A 26,738-nucleotide genomic window follows, 5' to 3' on the forward strand; every position below is an offset into this window, starting at 1 on the left:
CAAGGACTTTGCAGCTTCTCACGCCCCAGCAGCGAGGAGGCTGCGGGCACAAGAGGCCAGGAGGGGATCCAGCCAGGACAGGAGGCCAAAGGAACATCCCAGACCATATCACACCATGCCCAGTCTAGAAACCGGGGGGAATTGTTCGGAGAGACCTCAATCACTGCTTGGGGATGAGCTGGGTATCAGTCAGTGGGTGGCGAGCTCCTTCTTGTGCATCCCTTGGCTGGTTGTTTTTCCTTGAGTTTTATGTCTCCTTCCCTTTTGGTTATCTCCCTTTTCATTACAATTATTAGTATTTTACTTTATTTCAATTAATAAACTTCTCAATTCTCCTCCCCATCCCACTGGGAGATTGCAATGAGCCAGCAGCTGCCTGGTACTTAGCTGCCAGCTGGGGTTAAACCACATTTAAGCCAGTTAAGTAATTTATTTGCAGTTTACACTTGCCAAATGGGGAATTATCAGAGTGAGGTAATTTAAAAGCACAGATTTTGCATGATCAAAAAGCTGTTTTTTGGTGGAAATCTGCAGAAACAGCTGATTTCTAAAACAAAACAACCTCCAGCTGTAAATTAGAGTAAAACCAGGAAGCACTGATTCCATAAGACACCAACCCTTCACGTGAGCAGTTACCTTGCTTCTGGTAAGTCAAACAACTGTCTATGGTCAATGTTTTTGGTTATGGAAATTTATTTCCAACAACTTCTAGGAGAAACTCTGAATTCTGTCTGAAGGGTAAGAAACAATGAAATGTTACCAACTGCTTCAGAATGTGGAAACACATGGTGGGAAGAGGCAAGGAGGAGAGGGGACAAAACAGGCACCCGTCTCCTTGATCACCCCGAGCCCTCAGTGGTGAAAACACAGCCGAGATACTCACTCCCTGCTGCTGGAAGTCTTGTGTCCTGATGGAGCTTTTTCTTCCAGTTTTGTTTTCTTGCTTTCACTGCCTCTGTTCTCATCCTCGTTCTGAGTAAAGCAAACAAGAAATAGATCCAGGCAAAGGTCCACAGTTACAGCCTCATTGACAGTGGCAATGTTGCATAAAGAGACTTAATTTAGCAGGTGTTTTGCAGTGTACAAGATAGGTACAGATGACAAGGATATGCCCTACAGCATCTACTCCATATCAAATATTAGACCAGACCCCAATACTGGAACATAACTGAAAACAAAGCCTGGATTCTGAATTCCCAACCTGCATAAAAGAATCAGCAGCCAAGCTGTTCATTTTAATACAGGCATGTTATCACCATGAACTACTGGAAGTACCAACACAGTGAATAAAGGTCTCCTTGAAAACACACATCCCAGTAAGTGGCCAAGTTTTCTTAGGTTGCTCAGTAGGAAAACTGGTTTAACTGAAATTATCCATCTCCTCTGGAGACTCAAACAACTCTCTGAATGGTATCACAGAAACATGGAACCATGAAATGTTTGGGCTTGAAAGGGACCTTAAAGCTCCTCCAGCTCCAGCCCCTGCCACGGGCAGGGACCCCTTCCACTAGAGCAGCTTGCTCCAAGCCCCTGCATCCAGCCTGGCCTTGAGCACTGCCAGGGATGGGGCAGCCACAGCTTCTCTGGGCACCCTGTGCCAGCGCCTCAGCACCCTCACAGGGAAGAACACAACCACGTAATCCTCTGATTCCAGACGTCAACAGTCTCACAACCACTGACAAATCCCTGCCAAAATGAAATACTCAGGATGAAATCCCATTTCTGACCCCCCGAGCCAGGCCTGCACAGTGCTGACTGCATGGAAACCAGGAACCTATAAACATTTATTGGATCACTGAGTCCCTCTGACAGGTCTGCTCTTTATACAGACTGTCTGAGGTTTCTAAAAGCAGTTTAAGATGACACTGCCAACTTCTTCTCACCATTCCCCCCTCTCAAGAGTATCACTTCTATTCAGCTCCCCATCGATTCCCGTGCATTCACTGCCCCCAGGCATCCCTGCTATTTATTTAGAGGTGAAAAGATGAAATGTTTTTTTTGCAAAATATTAACTATCATTATGGAGAGATCCCTCTGCTCCCAGTAGAGCAGCACCCCTGAGATCACAGTTTCTGCTGCAGCCATGCCCCAGGCCCATTTCTGCACCATCTCTTGTCCTGGCACTATGCAGCTGCATGATTCACTGGCTCACGGAGCTGATCCAGCTTTCACCTTTTTCTTGGCCAGGTGAATTTTCCATTGGATCAGCTGCCTGAGGTGGCCTGCAGTGCACCAGGGGCTGTGCCAGATCAAGTGGAGGCATGAGAGGGCAGGATGCAGCAGCGTTCACAGGTACAGAAGCTGTGCTACCTCCATGAGCTCCAGCTGCAAGTGCAACCTTCTCCCTTCCCCTTTTCACTCCAAAGGAAAATCCCAACAGTCTCTACCACCACAGGGATGATCCATGTGTTCTACACAACACAAGACCATCTCCTAAACTGCTCAGTCACCACACTGAGGTACAAACTGCATTACTAGGCTATGTGTGTGTGACACCAGCAGCGATGCCCTAAGGGGCTGAGGCACAGGCAAATCTCTCCCCACAAAATCATCACCTGCTTGTGTTTCCTTTTGCCTTTTGTAGAACTCTTGTCAGACGGCTGCTTCTGGGATTCTCTCGTGTGCTTCTCTGGCACGGGTTTCTTTTCCACTTTGGGTGCGTCAGCATCCTTGTAAGGCTTCCCTGGTATTCTTGATAAGAGGCTCAGGTCAATCTTCACAATGAGTGGGTACCTTTCATCAGGATCACTGAGTGGTGAAAGAAGCTCTTTCTCTTCCATAGGAGAGAACATTCTTTGCCGAAAAAAGCTGTCATCCTCCTCCATGGAAGATTTAACAGGAGTCCTATTGCTCTCAGAATATTTGGGTGTTTGTGAGGAAGGAGGCAGGCTCTCGTTTTCATCTGAATCAGAGGATGAGGTATCTGTTTCTATGAATTCCCTGGATTTCTGGGCAGATTTGCTTGAAGCCTTGTATTTCTTTTTCTCTGTTGTAGGCCGAGGGGAAGATTTGGGCTCTTTCTTTATATTGGGTTTTCTGGAGCCTTTTGTGGCTGCCTTATGCCTGTTGGAAGGGATATTTGTTGCCATGTCTACTGGGGTTTCACTTTCTATTTTAAGACCTCCTCTAGGCTCTTCAACAGATGTCTTTTCTGCTTTCTTGGGCTGCTTTTTACCTACAGTCCTCCTCTGTGTTGAGCTGTCACTCTGGGCAGGTGATTTCTGCCTGCCACGACTGCCCTCCGAGCCCTTTTGGGTGGGTTTGGAATCTCGCCCCGGGGTAGAGGAAATAGAATCCTTGGATCCACTTTGATCAGTGTATCCGCTCCCTGTGCCCTGATCCCGTCCCTCCTTTTTATAGCCTTGGGAAGATGGAATATTGCTGTCCACGGAAGAAGCTGGTGATACTTTGTGTGAATTGACTTTGTTCAACCAGTTATCCAGTTGCCACTTGTTCGTTGGTGGTGGCTCTGGCTAAAAAACAAACAAAAACCCCAGTGTTAAATAAAGTATTTCACATTTCTCCCATCTTTCCCATGGCACAGCTGTAAGATGCTGCAGGCCAAGCAAGAGGTACACCAGAATAACAGAGATAAACAAGGAATGAGACAGAGGTTGATGAATATAGGTATAAATAACAGCTCTTCTTTTCCCCTCCTCTGGAGCAGCTGCTAGCAACAGGCAGTATTTGCTGCCATGGCTTTCCACACTAAGGGCCTGCAGCTTCTTAGGGTGCTGTTACCATATCTGACTTCTGCTCCCCAACAGCTAATTGGTGGCAAAAAGCACCTCGAATTCAAACCTCAAATGTGTGCTTGTGTAGAGAACTGTTACCATATCCAACCACCGGTACTTCAGCAAAAGAACAGTTCACCTTGGAAATGATCCCATGATTTTAGTACTCTTTTCTGCTTTTAAAACTCAGGATTAATGCCCAGCCAATGAAGAGAGCCCAAATCCATGTCAAACCCTACCTCGGGGGATGCGCTCTGGGATGGTTCATTAGCTTCACTGTCACTGGAACTGCTTTCACTTTCAGAGTCAGATCCTGAACTGCTTTCAGATCCACTATGGCTGCTCGAGTCATCCCGTGAATTATCTGCTCCTTCACTATTATGCTGTGAAGGTTCAGAGTTACTGAAACCAAAAATGAGGGAAAATTAACAAACACCACCCAAGGCACAAACAGATCCCACAATTCTTGCATTAGAAACAATAAAATGCAGTATTTTAATCAACATTTACGAGAAAATTCAACATAACTGAGCACAGCTCACGCTGGAACAAACACCAGTCTTTGTTTCTCCCCTTCCCAAAGCGGTTAGCATAGTTAGCAGCATCTATGCTATTTAATCACCAATCCAATTCTCATTGCCTTTTGCTTTACACAAGATGAAACCCAGACATGAATCTCAGAAGTCGGGAGTGCTGACAGTGCTGAACATCACCACTCTGCTCTCCCTGCGCAATGCAGCAGGAATGCCTACCTTCCAGGTGTGCTCCTTGGCACTGTCTTATCACAGTCCTGCAATCAAGAAAAGGAGCATGAAACTTCCAGAAGTTATTTAGGATTGTACATACACTTCAGTTGCAAAGCATCAACTTAGAGCCTTCACAGCATCTTAATTCAGCGCTTACTGCAGGGTAAATTTGTCTGCATTTTCCTTATACAGAAAACCAGAGTTATTTTCTCCAAGTTTTCACCACAAATCTATCATCTCGGAGTCCCATATATTCTGACTGCAGTTCTAAGAGCTCCTATTTCCACCACTCACTACGTTTTCATCTTTTTGAATGAGCTGGTTCAATGTATTACAACATATCCCCAAATGCCAGAGTAGCAAGAATTAACCAACTGAATGTACTATGTCAGGGTCTTCCGCATGAAGAAAATCAAGTACTAGAGCTGGGAACAGGCAGCAAAAGAGCAGGAGAGGAGTGTGGCTCACTGCAGGGTAGCACAGACCCTCCAGGGACTTTTCATTTAGCTAAATGCCATTTCTGGCAGAAGCTGCACCAAGTTAATATTGAGAAAGAGGAGAAAAGGGACTTTTCAACAAAATAAAGGTGCTGCCATATACTCCTGGTGACAGATAAAGCATCCCTTATTATCCCAAGCTACTAATGTGCAGAGAAGTTTATACCATGTACTCTTTAGCTGCAGTGGCAGAGCATGAAAGGTTCTACCTTTAAATGGTGGGCCACCCCATATGTTTAAAGCACACTATTGTCATTTTATGTTCAGAGAAAGCCCACCTGAAGTCAGTAAAACAAGATTTTCTAAATCCAAGCATACTGTTTCCACAAACCAGGTAATTTTCCCCAAGTTTACATTTAGGAGGTTTGTCTAAAAACATTCCATTTGGTTTTTAATCACAAACCTCCTCTTAAGCCGCCCAGTTTGCTGGTGGAATATTGAATACTGCTCTACTTCGGAAGCTCTGACTGAAGGAACATACCTGCTCTCCATCGCTGTCTTCGCTACTGCTAAGTTTTAAGTCATCTTTCAACATACTAAGTAAAAGGAAGAAAGTGAGACAAGTTTTTCCATGTACTTTAATTACTTTCAAAGCATTCTTCTATATTTCAACATGCTATTGTTTATACTACAGAGCAGGCTGCGTGGGTGAAATCCACAAGACACCATTCTAGCATTTAACGTTCAAGAACGGTGAGTTTAGTCATTCTTTGGAGAAGAATAAGGATTCTGGGACTGAGACTCCTCAGTCCATTCTGGTCAATTCAGAAAGGAAATTTGACACAATTTACTGATGCAGGAGGAGTTAACTTACAGACAATGGCCAGGAATATTGTTTTAAATAGAATGAAGAAAGCTAACACTAGGGGCTGTTTCCTGTCTCATGGCAACACTGCGACTGTTGTAAGCCATAATTACTATTATTCAAAGCCATCATTATCGATGGTAGTCATACATGCACACACTGTTTCACAACACAAAATAGGTGAACACGCTGAAAACGCCAAGCAAGACTACAGGGCTTTTGTGCTTATTGAAACCCCCCCGGATTACAGAAATGAAACATCTTACTCTGTCTGGTTCGATTCGCATCTGGAAAAAGAAAAGGAGAAAGGATCAGAAGTGTAACACATCCGAGTTTCCCAGCCCAGCTGCTCTACTGGTGATCTGAAAAGGAACACCAGCCTCTAGCATCTAGTTCTGAAACGTTTCATTGCTATCCCTCTACAAAAGATGCATTTCTCCCCCTTTTAAAGTTCTTGTGACCAGATCACAACCACTGAGGAGGGTTTATTGATTTAAAACTGGATTGTCACAGGAAACATCTCAGCTTTCTTCCTGCACATCCCAGTCCAAGACCAATTCTTGTTCTCATAGCCCCCAGCTCGGGAATAGCACAACTCCTTCTTGGTCTATACTGCTGTGACAGAAGCAAAGCCAAATGGTGAACTTGTATTTCCACCACTCATTGAACTGGTTGCAGGTGAGCATCTTAAACAAACTGACTGTATGTCTACAGTAACTCAGGGGGGTTCTTTTTTTCTATTCCCTTCTCATAGGCTTTTTAGTCTTGCTAACACCATAACATGCATACAGACAAGCAGAACTAGACTTCATCTGTGGCTGCATCACAACAAGTACTAGTTTAGTTTTCAGAATCTACAAACACTCCTTAAACATACAATCAGCTGCTAATCATTGACTTTCTTTGCCGTATTTGTTTGGAAACAATCTTTTAACAGCTTGTATTGATTTCCAGGTGTGAGAAAGGTGCACTACAGCCATCTAGAATATTCCACCTGCCTTTTTAATTCCAGTTCATGCTTGACAAAGTAAAACATTGGGTCTGTGTGTAACTAATGGAAATGTCTGCCAGTTCAGACATTGAGCAGGACAAACTCAACCAGATCCCAAACGCACTTTACTGTCTCCTCCAGTACAAACCAGTTCCCACCCTATCTGTGCTGTCACCACAAGCTGCTTCCAGCTGACAGCTCTGAATGCACACGTTTGGGAAGTCCTGTCCCATCCTGCCCGTTCCTATGTGCTGACACCACTGCGGTTCCCAAGCTGACTCCAAGGTCCATGCTCTCGCACATTTACCCTGACAACTGACAAGAAGGCAGGGGAATGGAGAGGCAGCACAGGATGTGTGTTACTCACTCCAGTGAGCAATACTTGGTCTAATGTCCCAGAAAATGGCTGCTTAACCATGATCCCCTTTTTGTGCCAGTCAAGCAGAAGTATGTGAAAGTGTCTGTGCAAGAGCTGACACATCCTAGTGAAAGAAACTGCTATCGTCCAAGCCCCTTAAGATCCAACTATTGTTTGTGAAAGGTTTTCTCAGCAGCCACTTACGCTTTGGACTGGTGACCATTGGATGTTTTCGATGAAGGATTGTAACGTTCTAGAAGAAGAAAAAGAAGAAAGGCAACGTGAAAACTCAGCCAGCAAAACAAGGCACTCCAAAGCTGCCAAGAGGATACAGACAGAGAGAAACCAGGAAGAGCTGAGTAGACAGGAGAAAGTAGTAACTCACTGACACAAGGTACAATCTCCAACAGACCAAAAGGAACAGAGAAATGAGTGGATACAGAGACAGAATACTAAATACAGCAAATATGAATCAAGAAACTCTAGAAAATGATGTAAATCATTGTTGCCTGAGCCAACACACAATTTGTTACTGATGGTGTGAAAGCTGTTTTGTTTCTATCAAGATTAATTTCTTGCCTTTGACATGCAGGATACAGGATGTAAATCAGCCTGTCCCTACGCAGCTTGTCAGTAAATGACCAGCCTTCACATCCAGAAATCAAAGTCAGAAGGCAGTTCTTAAAGCAGCAATACACCCGAATGCGATCTGCTTTTTGGGCTGGGGCTTTTTTCCTTCCCTTTTCTTTAGTTCTGGCAAATAGCTAAGGGTAGAACAGAAACCAGAACTGAGGCTGTCAAAAGCTTCCCAGAGAATTCAAACGGGAGTTGAAAACTGGCGCTGGGTTTTGATTAACCATGCCTCGTCACTCACAGCCCTAAAGATCAGTTGCTCCTCTAACAAAGCCTGTGGTTTAGGTTTCTGGATTTGAGTTATTTCCTTCATTTCCCACGGTAATAGGTGTTCAGATTAAGCTGCACGGGAATATCTAAGAATAAACCATTCCTCTTTTACTATTTAATCTGTTTAATCACTTCCAGAGGAAGTGGGAAGACCTTTGGAAGGGAACAGTGAAAATCTAATTCAATTTTAGCTGGTAGTTACCTGTGCTGTTATTAACTCCAGTAATATCTGAAACAATGATAAAGAGAACTTAAAGCTGCTTTTGTCTGAAATCTGAAAGTGCATTTTGGGGCATGAAATTCAATGTTATTACTGAGCCTATCACTGTGTGAGTTCCTCTCCAGTCCTTGCTTTTGCTTTTAAAACAACAGAGTGAAAACAAACAGCGAGGCTGCAATGTAAGCACGAGCCCTATCTCGGTTTCCAGCGTATCTCCAAGCAGGCAGCTGGTTTTTTTACAGGGTGTTTTGGTTCAGGACCCTGCTATTTTCAGACCGATGAAGCACAGAGGGACGCATTTTCTCCAGAATTAGAACAAATGACAAATTAAAACCACTATTTTTTTCCCTAGAAGACGATAACAACCTTGCAACTCAGTTACAGCTTTCTGCATCACAACAGAACCGTGACACAGAAGCAAGCAATTGTTCAAGAGGTTAAAACCTGAGAAAGTAAAGAAACTCTTAACTTCGACTCCATCCTGACACCAGTCTGGGAAGTCTCATTCCCTAAAGAGCAGAAGGTGCTGAGAAAAGTGAATCACAACCAAAACACTGAACATATTACAGGAAGTTTCGTATACTTACTCTGCTCCCCCGCTCCAAAACTGGGCTGCTGAGACTCCTAAGGGAATAAAAGATCACAAGTGGGTTTTCATTGGGAATTTTAACACATCAGAAGCCATGCTGGAAGCAAGCTGCTCTTTCAACTGAAAGGATGGCACCCAACCCCTGCAGAAAACACCCAGCGATACAGGAGGGATTTGCTATCTGGGCCCCAGCACCTCTCACCAGCCCTCATGGGAAGGAACACTTCCAACCCCTCTTCCTCAGCACAGCTTTCCCGCTTGCTTAGCTTTAAGAAGGGCCACATGCAGTTGTATTAGATGATAGCCGAAAGCCAGAACCCCTACATAACATCCATAAACCCCATCTTCATGTTTGCAAGGAGAGGAGCAATTCAGTGGCTTTTTCTTTATCTTTCTTATACACAGACAAGCTTTGCTGCTGGTTTTACGTGTTTTCACCTGAACTCCAAGCCAGTCCTGGCAAACGCAGCCCAGCAGAGCTGGCTGCCATGTCATTCCTCCCTGCAAAGGCCACGTCTTCATGTGACTGGACAAGTCACTTGTACAGAAGCCAGTAAACAAGGACATGCAGCTTCCTTTGGTATATAATGAATCTATTACCTGTAAATCAAGCCATGGAAGATAAAGCCTTGCGAACGTTAGCACTTGTGTAACTGCTTTCTGAAACCCTACAATACTGTTTCAACAAACAAATACGCAGAGGCTACTGAGTTACTGAAAACCTACTTCTAGGCTCGAGTGCCCTTTTAAAATAGGACCTTCCTGACCTCATTTTAAAATGAGGACAAATGCTGGCCCCATAAATCTAACTCGAAAATCTTTGGCTCAATTCATGATGTTATACACACACTTCTTGCTTAAATGCCCTGGCAGTGGCAAATCAGAACTGCAACTCAACAATGAATCCCAGGATTTGTGGTAAAGCTGTGACCCAGTTTTCCCAACCAGCCGAGGCAGTGACATGCAGCAGTTACAGGCACGCTTTACAAAATCTGGCTTTTTAAACACACAAAAGCTTTCTCTGCACAGCAAAGCTCACTTGGGTATTTCTTGTTTCCCCCAGCTTTTTCTTTCAAGCGTGACAGCAGTTGCAATAATGCACTCAAGTAGTTTGTTGATAGGGAACTTGATTGGGAACTTTCCTTGTAATAAGGGGTTGCAAACGCCTCTAATCTTTACTAACTGAAAGGAAGGGGCAATGAAAGTAAAATCAACCTGCAAAGTGAAGCTGCTTGGAGGGAAGCCTTGGGACTTCAATGGAAAGCAACAGCTACGCTTCCTTCAGAACAAAACCTGATTGTCACCCGTTACATAGATACAAAGAGTGCAAGCACGACTCCCTGACTGCCTTTTTCCACTGTCACCTTCGAGAAGTTGACACGCTCCAAGTCAAAAAAGAGGTTAAGAGCACACGGTGGTCAAACCCCCCATCTATGGAGCAGCTGCACTGGGTGAGCACAGGAGGAGGAACGGGCCCTGCTCCTACCAGTACATGTATCACAAACCCTGCAGCAAACACCTGCCTAATTGCTCGCTGGAGTCAACTTCCCATTTCTAAGGCACAGAGCAGCCTTTCAGTGAAGTGAGCTTTAACGAGGTGTTATGTTGAGATGTGCAACTTTTTCCAACTCTCTCGCCATCCATTTTGCCTTTGAATAAATATTTCTTTAAGAAACGCAGAGATTTAAGAAAACAAAAGCTCTCCTTTCAACTCCAGTTATTTATAGCTGCACATTCTAAAGGCCTGCTTCACAAAGAAGACATTAAAAACAACTTAAAGGAAGGAAACCCTTTTAACCAAAGTATAATAGACTGCTGAGGTTTGACTTCGACAGGGAAGACGCTTAAGCAGGAAACAAAAACTGACACAAGAACTGTGGAGAGAAAAGCATTGGCCAATGGGACAGGATGGCCGTGGGGTACCGAGCTCTCATTCGCAGGTTACCAGCTTGGCCAGAGCCCCAGTTTCCATTTAATGCTCGAAATCTGAGGTCAGGTCTCATTTCTGTTTCTCAGATGTTCCTGTATTGCAGAAGTTTGAGGCCTCTGCAGTAACTCCAACAAGGAGCAGGCGCTGAATAAACCTGGAGACAGGGTCCCCATCTCCAGAGATGCCTCCAAGTCACTGCTTGGGTCTGCAGGGACAAAACCTTGCCAATCCTCTCACATTGCTTTGAAACAGACAACTTCCACCCTTTAACAAGCAGCTGGGTTTAACCTATCTTACAAACATGCCCATGTCTCTGGAGGTTTTCACTGTGAGCCCATGGCTTAATAAAGTTGCACAGGACAAAATGATAGGCTTGGGTCACCGGTAACACTTTTTATCAAGACTCAGGAATCTCCATTTTCTGCATAAACCCTCCCCTGACCTATTTTCATGAAGTTTTATCTCCTGATTCAAAGACTTCCTGACAACTGTTAGATATATTTATAGTAACCAGAGAGGCCCCAGTCAGTTCCTTCAAGCTACTCACTATCTACACATAGGGAAAACGATCCTATTCCAACAGTCTTAGCAGAAAATCGACTGCTTCACCAAAGGGAGCTGAATTCTGTGTGCAGGCAAAACACACCAAAGTTCTGCCCACAAGAGGAATGCTGTGAAATACTTGAGCACATTACTTGCCAATGAAGTGAGCGCAGTATCACAGAGAATGAGCTTGCCCCGAACAGTACTGCTTGATTAAAGCAAACCACTGTCCTGTTTTGCTTTCTGAATCCTGCTCTGGGTCCAGACTGCACAAGCCTATGGCTCGCTAACTCACTGGAATCCTGCAAAGATGCTGCTGCCAAGAATGACAGAGGGGAAAGGCAGAGGAAATTATAGGCTTTGGATGCTGAGAGAGAATCTGACAGAGCTGCACGGCTAAGATGTGCAGCCACAAAATGAAAAAGCTGGCGCAAAGTCAGAAGACTCCAAGCAGCCATAAATGGAATGCCTTGCACACGGGGTGAAGCAGCACAACCCGGGCTGATCGCTTCAAAACCCCACAACCTACCTTTTTTGTTCAAACATTAATGACACCGTGCAATCTTACGTGGCTTCTCTCTGCATCGCAGAGACACGTTTACTGCTGCACACCTCCTGTCTTCCCAAACTGAGGCAAATACCAGAGAAACGCAGACAAAAGCAGTTCTAGCAAATGGACTAAAGAGAGTGAAGGGGAGCATTTCCCTGAAGGTTCAGGAATAAATATCCAAAGCAGTGAAGTACCGCTGTCGATGAGGAAAGACGTGGCATTTCTTTCTTTTACAATAAAGGTTAAGAACTATTTCAGGTGCAGTTTTATGTCACGCAGCAACTAAACCCTGACTGAAGGTAATATATGCAAGATTAATATTGATCTACTGTTAAGAAAACAGACAAGGAGATTTATTTCTAGATATGCCTTCAAAAGGAAGGCTGAGAACTCTATGGCTTGTTCTCCATTTTCAGTTCATTGGAGAGAAGCAAGGAAGACAGAACATGCAATGCAAATGGTGATGACTCCAGGACTGCCCATAGCTCTGGAGTATTACCCAGCACAGGAACCTGAACTGTTTAACTGAGCACCAGCCTGTGGGAGTTTTGTGGATGTGCACTTACAATGGGAGACCTGGAACCTTTGGCTGAAAGAAGCTGGTGTCGAAGCAGTCACATAAAACAATCAGTTCAGACAGATTACATCAAAGGCCTCAATGAGAGAATCTTCCTAAAGTACCTTAGTGAACTGTTCTGTTTTGGGGAGTAATTTGCTTCCAAGAGGAAGCTGAGAGCAGCAAGCGATGCTCTAGAGCAGCAGTCTGCCCAGGAAAAGGGTAGTCTTAATTATTCTGAAGACAAACAGTGTAATTTCTTCACTCTGAAGTTATGCCAAGTTAGGGGTGGAGTACCCCAATCCATCTCAGATATGTTGAGTCTGGAATAAAACTATTATTGAGTTCAATCCTGCTCTGGTAATCAGCAAATACAGGAAACAAACCATGAAGTCTTGGATGAGTCAGCCAGTGCAAGCTGAGCTGTTCTTGCAGAAGTCGCTACCCCCAGCTATCTGCCCTGCCTACCCAGCAGCTTCCAGGCGCTGCAGACAGCAGAGCTGGATCTGAAGGCAAATCATTACCAGAGCTTGTCTGCTGGGAAACCCTGGAGCTGGGGCTGCTGACCCGGCCCCAGGGGAGGCAGCAAGCAGCCAGCAAGAGAACTCCTTCCTCAGAGGTGTCAGCTCCAGCAGGTCTCCTGGAAACGTGCCCTGTGCTGTCAACAGCAGCAAAGAACAACTGATTTCTCGTTAGAATTAATAGCTTAAACACATCGGTAGTTACTCAGTACATGGGAGGTTGGGGAGGGATCTTCTGGAAGCATCTGAAAATTTCTTTAGCAAAACATCTGATTTTTAAACTGTTCTAGTCATATTCTTGGTAACTGAAAATGTAAGACCTAACAGCACTATTAAAGGGCTTCAAAATGATGAGGAAAATTCAGTTTATGTGGAAAAGTACATTGAAATTTCTTAGCATTTACTCTACCAGATGGAGACAAACATGCTTGCTTGGTTCGACACAAAATGGTGCAAAGATTCCCTACAGGGAAAAAGGCTCAATGGCATTTTCAAGCTTCACAAGCATCCTGAAGAAGGTTTGAATTTATGAAACTAAAAGTAAAATGAAAGTTCTATTACTGACATCCCTGCTCACTGCTCTGGGTGTGTGAAGCAGAGGAAAACCAATGGCATTCTTCATAAGGCTACTGCTGACCGATGTTGTGAAGCAAGATAAAAGAGATACAAAGCACTGAAACAAAGCCAGAACTATAAAGAATTGAACTTAAGAGAGTTCCAAAACCCTGCTCTTTAACAAGAGTTACTCTTTCAACAGCATTCAGCGTTTGGCTACAGCACTGACCTTTGTTGGAAAAGGAAATTTTGACGGTTCAGTTTTGCATGGTGTATGAATAGCAGTCAGTGGAGGAGGCCAAGAATGGGTCATCTCCTACAACCAGAACAAAAAAGGAAAGCTATTAACAAAAATTAAAGCAAAGATTTCAAGTTACAGTCTTGACTCAATTGGTAACCCTGCCTCTCCATTCCAGCTCACTGTCCACACTTCACTAAGCTTTATTTGCCGAACAGGTAACAAAGATTCTGCACGTAAAGCTAAATTTTAAATTGCTATCTATGAGAACAGCGAGTCAAGACATAATAACAAGCAGAAAGCATAATCAATAAAATGGATTGGCCTGAACATAAACTGCAGCAGAAGGCAGAGTCTGATCAATTCAGACTGTGAAGAGAACATGGAGGATGCAGGGGTAGAAAGAAGAATCCTAGGAAAGGGAAACCTATGAAGTTTGAGGAGAAAAGGGGAAAATCAAATGCCTGAAGCAGGAAAGTGTTCTCTCAGGGTGTCTCCAAGGACCATGGAGTAAACACATAACATGAAGACTCGAGAAAATAACCCGGGTAGAAGAGAAGGTAAAGCTCTGCCATGGGTACCAGAAGAATTACTATAATCTGAAAGATATGAGGGACTCTATTTTGGGGGAAGAAATGGGCAATTCTGGTTAACAGGGAGGTGGCCTGCAAGAACAGGAATGCAGTGAGGATATCCAGGAGATGATGTGCACACCCAGCATTGCCCAGAGCCCAGCTTCGCTTTCAGTCTCCCCCAGCCAACCTATGTTAGAGGAGTAATTGAAGAGCCCTCCTGTAATGACTTGAAGCCAGGTCGATTTAAAAGGCACTATTCAACTGCTGAGTACTTTCCACCTCCTTAGGAACATTTGTATTCTGAGCAAGTAAGTTAGGAACAAAAGCACAGAGGACTTACTTTTAGAATCTCATCCACGCAGCTCACCTCACCAGATGCTGATGCCTACAAATCAAAAGTCAGGGTTAACATCTCCTAAAACAAATCTTCCTTAAAAGATCCCAGGGGCTAGAAACAGTTAAAAATAAACTTCAATGCTTGGCATGATTCATATGGACCCTAGATACAAACAGACCGTGCTAATTCTTTTCATCAACATTAATTTTAGTCTCAGATAGATCCGTATTTTCACGGTATGAGTCACAGCCAGTTATGAAAATCAAATACGTGAGATCTTGAAAGCTGTGACAATATTCTCTTACTTTTCACTTGACAGTTAAAGAGATCACAGCCTGTCAGTGCTATTAAAAACTTGTGGAGAGAGAGGAAGGGGAACCATACAAAGCTTTCCATCATTTCCTGGAAGAAGCCAGGGGTAATATCTGAACTCAAATGCATGACCACGAACACACAGTCATGACGAACTGCATTACGAAGTCAAACTGAATCACAGCCTGAATCTAGAAACAGCAATAATTATGACACTACAAGCCTCCTGCCCCCTGACTGCTACAAGCAGAAGGAAGCAAAGCAACGACACCATTCACTGCACCGGCATTAGCATGTCAAGTCTTCACAAATAACAAATTCATTTCTTTTCCCATTCTCTTCCCCATGTCCTGGGTCTTACTTGGCTATTTGCTGAAGTCCCAAGGAAGGCTCTCCTCTAGCTCAATTCTCTACCATAATTCAAGCAGTTAAACAGGAGAGGCAATGACACTTCTATTAAGAAAGGCACTTTCCTTGTCAGTGAGCTGCACTCAGTCTGCGCCTTAACCACTCAAGAATTCCCAAGCTGCTAAAAGCTGCCAATCCAATAGTATTTTGTATCCAGCATAACTGATAAACGTTCTGAACCCTGGTCAATTCAGTGTGCTTTAGGGTTTGCTTATTTTCCCTAGGTGAAGGTTAAGGATCGCATCTAGTAATTGTTACGCACTTCAAAAGGAAACCTGAGAGACACAGACAGCATCACCAGTCTAAAGCAACGGGGCTCCCAGAAACAACAACATATGTATCTAACCTGGCAAAATAGTTATAAATATCCCACTATTTCCCTACCTTCTGACTATAGAAATACTCCATGAAGATTAGCTTCTCTGCTAAGTCAGCCTTTCTCAGTGTCTCAGAGCCTTTACTGAATAAAAATCACAGTATCCACATGGAAGCAGCACAAAGAAAATGCAATTATTTTTGTGCATTCCCCTGTTAAAATCCAGTTCTTCACTGCCTAAGTTTAAGATGCTTCATGTAGCAACAAACCCAGAGTTTACTAAAAACTAAATCTTTGTTATGCAGATGGGGATTTTAAAGATGCTGCAAAATCCCAGCCCAAAGGGACTCACATTCGAGAAGCCATGAAGCCAACAGCAACTTACCTCTAGAGGCTGAGAAGGGATTTTCAGCTTGGTTAGATGTGCTTTGCTGTTAGGCTTCAGCTCATTCACCCCGCTGCTGTGAGTCTGGCTACTGTAGTGTTCGGAAGATAACTTTGGTTCCATGGATTCCTGCCCATCCATTGGCCTTACGTACGCTGTGGGTTTCTGCAACATTGAACTGGACTTGGACATTAGTGAAGGTGGAAAAGACTGATTAGAGTGTTGTCCACTTGAAAATGAGGGTACACGAGAGGGAGAGTCCCAGTTGGCATCAGGATCCCGGGGAGACTTGGAACGTTGGTGTTCTTTACTGTGGTGATCACTTCCATGAGATCTCGAATGGCTGGAGCTCAACGAGGGAACAGCAGATGGTTTTCCAGGGCTGGAAGAACGTGGTTTGGAGTGTTCAGACCCATGCTGGCTTTTTTTGCGGCTGCTGCTGCTACTGTAGGAGTCACGGTCGTGCCTCTGGCCGCTGCTGCCGCTGTTATTGCCACTGCCACGCTGAGCACTGTGCCCACTCTGTAAACCTGAGGACCGCTTCTGGGATTGTGAGGAAGTGCTAGGTGCTGGTCCTACAGGAGTCCATTTACTGCTCTGATGGGAGCTGGGATTATGTCTCTGATCACCAAAGTAGCTTTGGTTTGCTTTGTCATCTGGTGCCGATGGTACGGTCGGTTTGGGGATTCCAACAAGCTTTTGTACTGAGCGGTCTCCTATAAGATCATCCATTTCATCATAATTACCAAGCATGCTCTGAATCCGACTGGACAACTTGTCTTCCTTGCTGGTCTGCGGAAAGAATTGGAACAAACAATGCTTTAAAAAAGTCACAACTTCACGTTCAGTTCATTGATTTGACAGCTACTGCAGTTAAACTGAATGTCAGGGCTAAGAACATGGCTAATATCAGCCTTTTTCTGCCATTCTTTCTAAATCCCCATTTTAGTTCTTAAAGCAGTAATTTAACTCCCTAAAACATAACGAAAATATGTACTTCAGCAGCAGGAGCAGCTGAAACAGCACTGGTCACTGCTTCAAATACTGCACTGGTGAGCTGGATGCAGGTTTAGAAGCTGTACGTGCCTCCTGTCGCCTTAAAGACTATTTCTCTATCAGAGAACGCAGCAGTCCTAAAAGCTTTTAATTAACAGTAAAATAAAATCGGCTTAACCTCAGCTCTGTATTGCATTTTTAATTGCTATTTATCCTGGCATAATTCTTGTTGCCAACAGTTGGAAGGGTTCTTTCTTACATAAGCAGTTTGGTTTCCAAATGAGGTACACTGCACTGCTACCCATGCATCCCAACCAGCTCCAGTTAACTTCATACGTGTGGGATTTGGTTATCAAGCACAGAATACCTAAATATAATCTGAAATGGTTCTTTTTTAGCTAGCCCAGATTTAGGTTATTTTTTCCAGCTCTGTTCAGCAAAGCAGGCCTGGGAGGAAACCCAGCACAGGCTTAAAGCTGTACAAGCTCAGGGTCAACTCCCTCAAAACAAACTGGAAAATCAGATCCAAACTCCTGGCCTATAGTTACAGCTGATAACTCTGTCACACCAGGCATTTCAGCATCTAAAATTAACCTCCTATTTAAACATTCTCTTTCTGAACTTACCCAGGTCTGGGTTACATTGCCTGAAGGTTAGAAAGTTTAGCAACAGGTTAACGCACCCCAAAAGCGGCAATTTGGTAGAACACAATGGACAGTTTAATTGCTCTGAATCACTGTGGCAAAAGCTGAAGAAAGGGGAAGAAATCTATGGGTTTATCATTCCTTTTCTCACTCCCTACAAAGCAGCCACCCCTTCGCAGATTAGATACTAAATCTGCCAGCAGGGCTGGTTAGTAACCGTCCATCCTCGTTTTCAAGCCCTGCTTAAACAGTTGGTGTATGTAAGAGCTGTGGATCTAAGGAGACAACAGGTAAAAACAAATTCAGAATACGAGGTTGCTCTAGGAGCTGTGCACACACTCACAACTTTGTAGGGTTCAGCAAAGAGAGGAGAGTTGGGTGGGAAGGCTTCTTCACCCTGCTGAATCTCTTGATTTCGCCTTTCCCTTTCTTTCATTCGCAGCACATTCCGGTCTTCACGGTTCATGTTGCTGCAGACAAACAGAGAATCACTGATCACTGAAGGGAAGGGGAGGGATGGGAGAGCACTTGTGAGCCCCGGGACCTGCTCTGCCCAGAGACTGACTGCAGTGAGGAACCCCGCACTGACCTCACTCCTGTCCAGGTTAAGGCACTTCACGCTTAGGGGAGCTGTAGCCCACAACCTGCAGCTCACAACGGACAGGGAAAGTTCATGCAGGAATACAAAGAGTGAAAAAACCTCACAAAGTCCTCAGGCAAGAAGCCATTTCACCTGCTTGAATCAGTTAGCTATTCCAGCCCACGCTGTACATCTCCCATTCATCTCCAAAGCACTTCTGCTCCTCCACATCCCCCAGATGTTCTGAATTTTACTCCCTTCTCTCCCCACCCATCCAGTGCCTGATCTCTGCTGTAGATTTAGTTTATTTTTGCTGCTGACATACATTTATTGGCACCCATTCACCCACAGCTCCTAACCTCAAGCTTTGATGTTGTTTCCAGGTCTCCCTTCCTCCCTAAAGACCTTTCCACCCAAAGCAATAATTTCAGGGCAGCTCTGGCAATACTGCACATTCTGCCTTAGACCATACAGTGCTCTCCTACTGCAAAAATGCACATTAAAAGCCTCCTTATCTCCCCTCTTATAAATCTTGCTCTGCAGTTTGGTCTTGCTGCTTAACAGAAACACGTCAAAGGGATGCACCACATTAAAAATAGAAAGCTGGAAAGGATTCCCTCTGAGCTTGATAAAGCACTGGGACTTAGAGGAGTAAACACGATGCTACATCAGGTGGTACTGACTCCTTTAGCATGTGCTACACTTTGTATTGAGAGGTTTACAAGTGTGCCTTTTACCGATCTGCAAGCACTATGGTAGGTGCTTCCAGGAAAGAGACAGATGTTCTTCCATAGAATTTGCAGTCTACAAGGAAAATATCATCTCTTTAGAAAAGCACCGCTCTGTGGTTTTAGGCAGCTGCCTGATTACTTAAAGATCCATCTCTTTGCTCCAGCACGCCTTGGAGAGCTGCACAAACCCAGTTATTCCATCCTGAACAACACTTCAGCCTATCAACCGGTTTCAAAACCATTAGTCTTGTCACCTTAATAACATTTTAGCCCCTTACTGTAATTCCTTACTCATTTGGCTTCATTTTGTCTATTACTCTGAATAAAGTGGCATCTAAGAGGATGCCAAAAAAGGATAAACTCACAATAACCCATGTAACTGCAAGTGAACATCAAGGCTGAGAGAGACCCTATGCTGGAATGGGGTGAGCAAACTGCCCAGATCACTCTGATGTTAAAGGCCAGCTTGTTCTAGAACTTGGAGGCTTTACAAGCTTATTCTTCACACTGCAGCCCAGTTTCTCATACGTGTAGGATTTAAAGAGAAAAGATCTGATTTAATTCCGGATACTGACCAGTTAAAGCCAAGTGGAACAGCCTGAATCAATCCATTTTACTACGAAAGGCAAAATGCGAGGCAAGGAATAGGAGTAGCCTGTCTTTGAGCAGCTATACACTGTGAACTGCACGCAGCTATACACTAAGACTACAACACGAACCAAGAACTTTACACCTACATTTTACAAAGAGAGGGTTAAATATCAACAAAGACCTTCACTGTTTCTTACACCAAGCATCATCCTCCAAAATTCTATCAACATTTACTGTAACGCTTGGGACTGAGGCAGAAACTGCTTGTGCCAAAACTGTCACATGAAAGGAGCAAAGATCCCCTTGAGATTGGAGCTGGAGCGAAACCAGAGCTGATCTGGCTATACCTGCCAGGTCAATGTAAAATTAGTCATCAGCTCTACCAGTTAATCACTTTTTACCACTCCTCCCCACTCTTTTGTAACAGAGTAAATGATAAATACCTTTAAGGGCAGTCATTTTGACTGTATGGGGATTGGGTTTAGATTTTTCCTATAATTCTTTCAGGCTTTTTATCAGTTTGAACGTGTTCAAGTTAGGCTTGTTTGTATGTAATCTTCTAAACCCCTCCTCAGAGGGGTTTGTATGTAATCTTCTAAACCCCTCCTCAGAGATCACTACTTTAAGTCACTTTTAAATTACTACTTTAAGTGCCTACAACATGTACTAAGTTACTAAAATCACACTAGCACTAAAGGCGCACATAAATGAAGCTACTGGGGCTTCCTTTACTCCATGCTTCAGACAAGCTCGCGGTCAAACCTGTATCTTCCACATCCTTGAAACCCAACAGAGGACAAATGTGCCTGGGTTCAGAAGCAAGCAGCAGAGGCACTCTGAAAAGCACTCGACTGAGCTGCTGAACCAACACTGCTGGCGATTACCTTCAGCATAAAGGAAATTGCAAAACCAAGTCTTCAGACCACTGGTAACAAACCTGTCACATCCACTGTCTGACTCTGACTGCGGGGTCACTGGGGCTATTTGCCACTCCTCAGGTTTTATGACCAAATCAGAGCAGACCCCAGCCCTGCATCACACTGGCATGAAAAGGAAGCTCCCCTGTGACTGCCCCATCCCTGGCAGTGCTCAAGGCCAGGTTGGACACAGGGGCTTGGAGCAAGCTGCTCCAGGGGAAGGTGTCCCTGGCTGTGGCAGGGGTTGGAGCTGGAGCAGCTTTAAGGACCCTTCAACCCAAACCAGGCTGGGGTTCTATGACTCTCACCCGGTTTCAATGCTGACTGATGGGAAGCTCTGCCCTGTTGCTGCTCCCAGCCCCGCTGCAGACCCAGCCGGAGCTGCACGCAGGCAGAACTGCTGCTCCCTCTCCCACATCCACACCCACTCCCCGGATTTGAAGCTTTTCCCACCAGATAAACCAGCCGGGAGCAGCTCGGTGCAGGCGAGCTCCTGCCGCCCCTACCCCACCCTCTTGGCTGGAGAACAGCATCTCTGCTCCTCAGTCCCTGCACACCAGGCCTCAGAGGGGAAGATGAATTTGTCGCCTTGTACCGGCTCCTATCAAGAGGATCCTGTTATTTCCCTTTCCCTCTTCCCAGGAAGCCTTAGTGAAAGTGTGACTGCCTCTGCAGAGCAAAGCCAGGCTAAGGGAGACAGGACCAACATCCCTGCAGCAAGGGCCAAAGCCACCTGAACTTCCACGTGTGGGGAACAACAAGTTCAAAAATTAGCAGAAATCAGGAAAGAAACCCAAAGCCCAGTGCAGCGTTTCCCCTTTTAGAGCCCGAGTCTGTACTTCTGCAGGGTTTGAGTCATGATCTGTGCAGAGCTGGCCCCACTGTGCTCTGCACAGCCCTGGTACTACGTGACTTCACTACACAACTGACCCTGCTCCAGCCTCATGCCTCTTCTCCAGCTCAATACAAAAGAGTCGAAAGAAAGCAGGAATTTCACCAGGAAGTTCACAGAAACTTCCGGCACTAAATTCACTTGTGCATATTCCTTAACCACTGTTAACTGTGGCTCTAGATGTGCTGAGCACATGAACGAGTCGAGCGGCATTCGAGTCATCCATACCAGAAATGCAACTTTCCTTTCTCGTTGAACATCTCACTAAATCCCATTTGGTATTTCTGTTCATCCCTAAGCCAAAAAGGGGCATGGCTTTGGCTGCCGTTCCCTACAGCAATCAGCATCGTGTGTTATGAAATGGCAGCACTGCCGCTGCCCTGCCTGCTGCTGCCTTCTGCTTCCCACCTCCCGCTCCCTCGGCTCTGGGGCACATTCCAGGTACGGGTCTGTTGGACCACGCTTCCAGTTAAAACACCGAACCAACCAATGCTCCCGCATTGCCAAAGCTTTACTGGCAACACAAAGGGGAACGTGGCCAACCCCTGGGTACAGGCACAAGACTCACAGCTCCTTCTCATGCCTCTTGAACCACAACTTCCTTGCAAAGTTCACCAGCATCTCCCCCTCATCTTCCCAGACACCGTAAGGCAAAACCATCACAGGTGAAGGTCTGCCCAAGGAACCCTCCTCTTGCAACCCACCAAAAAGGGACCTAAACCCACCACTTTGCAAACAGCCATTAGTGGGTCTTCAAAGCGTGCTTGCAACACCTTCACTTCCTTCAAGCCATCCTCATTTAACTCAAGGGATTTTTTCCTATCTGAATTGGTTTCATAAGTAAGAGAAACCAAACAGATCATCTACACAGGGCTGGTTCATTGGCTGTGATGAAACACAAATGCTGTTTGACAGCATTTGGCCATGAACGATAAAGCCTTCACAGAGAGAACACACCAGTATCTAGAGCTCCGTGCAGGGCACACCCCGCTGCAAGGGGCATGGGCAACACACACCATTTATTTACTTATTTATAAGGAGGGAATAAAACCGCTGGAAACCCTCTTGCATCAAGGAATGGTGCTTTCAGAAGGCATTTCAATGTACCAGAAACTGCTCAATGCTGCATCCAGCTCCTTCCCAGAGATACCTGCCATCTATTCATAGTATTTTTCTTACTTTTTAGCATGAACATCATGGAGCATCTAAACACAGAATCATAACCACAGAACCCCAGACAGGTTTGGGTTGGAAGACCTTAAAACTCATCCAGCTCCAACCCCTGCCACAGCCAGGGACACCTTCCACTAGAGCAGCTTGCTCCAAGCCTCTGTGTCCAACCTGGCCTTGAGCACTGCCAGGGATGGGGCAGCCACAGCTTCTCTGGGCACCCTGTGCCAGCGCCTCAGCACCCTCACAGGGAAGAGCTTCTGCCTTATAGCTAAGGAGCATGGCTTGCCTCTCTCAACTTGTGCATCAACCATGGCATCATTACCAATCCTGCCACTAAAAATCACATACACAAGCCTAGAATGCTCTTCTGTCAGCTTCTATTGCAAATGCACTCACACAGGAGCAGTTAAAAAAGCAGAAATTAAAAGACAACTGCCCCCCAACAACAAAATTAAAAGCCACCAGCACACAACCCAGGACCACGCTGTGGTGTCACCAAGAGCTAGTTAAGACTCCCCACATAACAGTGAATGTGTAGTGGAAACTTCTTACTTTCTGTTATGGGAGACAAAATGCAGAGAGAAATAAAACATTTCCTCCTAAAGTGATAGAGCTTTGCACAAAGGAGTACAAACAGGATGCTGCGGAAGGACAGCCCCAGCGCTGCAGGAACAGAAGCACTGCGATCATTAAAGTAGTTTTTGTGGAGTTTTAGAACACTGAAATAAGGAACAAAACCAAGAACAAGAGTTTACAGAGAATTCAAATAATACTCCTATGTGTCAAGAAACAGGAAAAAACAACTCCTCAAGAGGATGAGCTCTTCTGTTCTATTTCTCCCCCTCGTACCTTTTGACACAGAGGCTGCAGTTCGCTCTCAGCTCTGGTTAATACCGCAGAGGTTTTGTGTGCCAAGGGAGGGGTGTTTAGTTTGGGGTGGCTCCAGCTGCAAACGGCATCTGCTCCACCAAGGAAAAGGTTGGGAATACCAGTGCTGCTCTGAAATTATACCTCAGCCTCAATCAACTCACTGCTGGGCACACTCGTGCAGCAGGATTATGTACGTGAACATAAAGCAGCTTGAGCCATAATCTCGTTTCGATACTTTGATGAGGATGAAGCCTTGCAGAGCTCCATCTCCAGGAGAGAGCTATCCCTCTTTCCGAGGTTTCATTAGAAGGTCTGAGCTATTGGGAATAACAACACAAACAAGATTGTATTGGGAATACGACACAAACACAAGCCTGTGAGTCACATTAATATAAACGTTTCTCATTTCTGGAATATAAACATCAATGTTCCTATCCCACCCTTCCTGCCAGGGATTCCTTCTGCACGCTCCCAAGGTCCTGCAGGAGCTGGATGTGAGCACCTTTGTATGGACTGCGAGCGTGGGAGAGCTTTAAACCAAATAAACCAAAAGCAGTGAGTTGGCCTAGGTCAGGTTAACGTGTGCTGAGCTCTCCCAGGGAGGGCAGAGCTCCCAGCTCGCTGCAGGCACTTCTCCTTCCTACCCAGCTCCCAACCACCGCAGAAATCCCCAGGATAGCGCGATGTGCCTGGACTTGCCGCTGCTGCTCGGAGATGAGCACAAATCCTTCCCCACCGTTAGCTGGGAAAGAACCCCCAGAACTGCCTATGAGAGCAGGTTGGTAATTCCAGCATCTCCATCGAGTGACGACGCAACTGATTACATCCTGCCCTTCAGTTTAACTGCCACACTCCCCCTTCATCCCGCAGAACTGTATCGGGTCATCACATACCAGCCAGCATCTTCTATGTGAGAAGCCACTGCACCACAATGATGGATAAAAGAACTATGGCCATCACCGGTAACTCAACACTGACTGCTGAAAAAGGACTTGGGGAGCCTTTAGAACTCAAGAGGCTCTGCGAGTATAAAGTTTCATTACACAGGTTCAGATGAGAAATGGGTGGATTATTCACCATACAGGAGACTGGGCACACAGAAGCAAGGGCTGCATTGTGGCCAAGGTAAATGTTAACAGCCAGCAACAGGATCTTGGAAGCCAAATTAAGGAGGCAGTGTCTAACTTCAGCAGTTGCAATCCAGCTCATTTAAAACCATGTCTGAAGTCCATTTCTAAACCATACTATTAAAATAGCTTAAACTGTTTACATCCAGGAGGAATTTGCTTTGATGTCATTTACTAAAGAGATCTTAAAAGGCCCCAAACCACCCGCTCTTTAAAATGTCATAACTCTGTACAAAAGTATTACATGGTAATGAAGCATCTGCTCCCCCCTGCCCCCGATAACCTCACACTGAAATGTTCCCAGCTCTTTTTCTTTGTAGAGCACAGCTGTGAACATCAGCTTCAGTCCTTCCTTTTTGTCCTGTCTCTCCAGCAACAGTAGCGCAATGGGGAACTCCAGGAAGCCACAACTCCCTGCTCTTTCCTCCTCTCGGTCGACACAAGGTTCATTCCTCCATCAGTTGCCACTGATGCAACTGCAGAGGCAGGTGGCACAGATCCCCCAGAGCAACGACCCAGCAGTGGCACTACTGGTGCTCAAAGGACAAAAGCATCCCTAAGACTGAAAGCTGTGACACAGCAAAACCACAGTCTACTAAAAGTGTCCTCTTCTGCACCAATCACAACCCCAAGTCAGGACCACGAGTCAGGTAAGACAGAGGAGGCTCCACATACTCTTGCTACCGATGACCAAGCCCACAGAGGGAAGCTCATCTGTGCTGTTAGGAGAAGCAGATTTCAACATTGCCTTCCCAGTTTTTACATTTCTATTTGCTTCATCGCCAAAACTGCTGTCAGGATACGAGGCTGTCTTAAAACCAAGGCCATGATACTCCTTTTGACATCATCTGAAGCTCAAGTCCTGACATCCTACAGCTCAGAAGACAAGACCAAAAGCCCTACAGGCTCAACAGAGCCCTGCCCTCCACTGGGGATGCAATTGTGTTTCTCACTCAAATCTCAACTCAACAAACCTCAGCCCAATTCTATATCACACTCAAGATTCTCCTCATCCTTCCCATTCTCCATCACTGGTAGATTCTATAGCTTCTATAGTGCAACGATGGACCATCAAACACAAAACCTTTACATGCAATCTCTTCATGTCCACACAGGCTAACAAAAGCAGGTTCCAATACTGTTGCCCAACCATATTCTGCAGTTTAATTGGGCAGAAAGTTAATAAAGGAATTCCTGTGCCTACTTGTTCTTCTGTTTAAACTTTGAAGCCAAGACAATTGGTGTTTAAGTTTTATTAAGCAATAGTTATTCAGACACCCAACATTAATCGGGCTATTATAGTTCTGACTTCCTCACGTTAATTTACTGTCATGAAATACATCATGACATTTGAGTGCTATGAACTCTGTGGCATTAGGACCAAGAAAGGATTCACTTCACAGAAGTTCTCGGATAAATATGCTCTGTGTAAGACTGAAAGCAGCAGACTGTCCTAATGAGGTGCCATATAAACTCAAAGTGAAAAGGCAAAAGGGAAAAATCCCATTCATTTCAAGGTTCACCTCCTTCTTCTATCTTAACAGAGCTACATTAAGAGCAAGAAGAGAAAGGTTATCAAATGCATTACCCAGGTTTAATTGCCCTTTCCTGCCTTACTGAACCATCACCTGCCTGCACTGCCCCACCAGACATTTACCTTGGACATCCCACCATAGCTGCAGGCATTCTGCTGCATAATGTACTCAAATGAACATAAGGGGCTGAGATACATTCTGCCACTGCATAAACCACTTGGGTCTTTTGCAAGTGCTCGCAGCAGGAAGGTCTCTTCCACATGACAGAGCTGTGTAAGCACCGATAGCATCTCTGCCTCTTCCCCTTGCTCTTTCAAGCACAGCTTGTTTGCTAAATACAGCTTTTATTTGATGCATCTGCACCACGCGATCATCAGTAATGAAGTATTTTGGGGCTCTGAAACATCCTGTGCCCAGCTCTACCTGGCACTTAAAGCAAAGGCAGGTTTTAAAACTGGACTGTGTATTTCAGCTGTGGTTCCAAGTCCCTGGTCCAAAGCAGCTCCTGCCCCTCACCACTCTCCTGGTTGTGCTGACACAGCATTTCCTGGAGCTGGGTCAGCTGAATGGGGGAAATCTGTGCAGGTTCAAAATAGGTATTTTGGGGGCAGGG

General features: G+C 45.1%; 1 protein-coding gene across 5 annotated transcripts in view; it reads right to left on the minus strand.

Annotated features, from left to right (window-relative positions):
• AFF4 (ALF transcription elongation factor 4) overlaps window positions 1–26,738 on the minus strand; it is a 51,370-nt gene that overhangs the window by 14,423 nt on the left and 10,209 nt on the right. For 4 of the 5 annotated variants that reach the window (XM_062638155.1, XM_062638152.1, XM_062638154.1 and 1 more), the window contains exons 2-13: window positions 18,053–18,179; window positions 16,070–16,861; window positions 14,652–14,696; window positions 13,728–13,814; window positions 8,842–8,878; window positions 7,336–7,384; window positions 6,049–6,069; window positions 5,459–5,513; window positions 4,487–4,524; window positions 3,974–4,136; window positions 2,556–3,473; window positions 884–972 (exon numbers count right to left, since the gene is read on the minus strand). In XM_062638155.1, the coding sequence (XP_062494139.1) occupies window positions 884–972; window positions 2,556–3,473; window positions 3,974–4,136; window positions 4,487–4,524; window positions 5,459–5,513; window positions 6,049–6,069; window positions 7,336–7,384; window positions 8,842–8,878; window positions 13,728–13,814; window positions 14,652–14,696; window positions 16,070–16,861; window positions 18,053–18,175 (2,417 nt within the window). In that variant the 5' untranslated portion in view covers window positions 18,176–18,179. The remainder of the gene's footprint in view (window positions 1–883; window positions 973–2,555; window positions 3,474–3,973; window positions 4,137–4,486; window positions 4,525–5,458; window positions 5,514–6,048; window positions 6,070–7,335; window positions 7,385–8,841; window positions 8,879–13,727; window positions 13,815–14,651; window positions 14,697–16,069; window positions 16,862–18,052; window positions 18,180–26,738) is intronic. The other variant, XM_062638151.1, reaches the window with a different exon arrangement.

Source organism: Pezoporus occidentalis, unplaced genomic scaffold, assembly GCF_034315485.1.
Source record: "Pezoporus occidentalis ecotype Australia unplaced genomic scaffold, CSIRO_AGI_Poc_V1 ctg55, whole genome shotgun sequence".
NCBI lineage: Eukaryota > Metazoa > Chordata > Aves > Psittaciformes > Psittacidae > Pezoporus > Pezoporus occidentalis.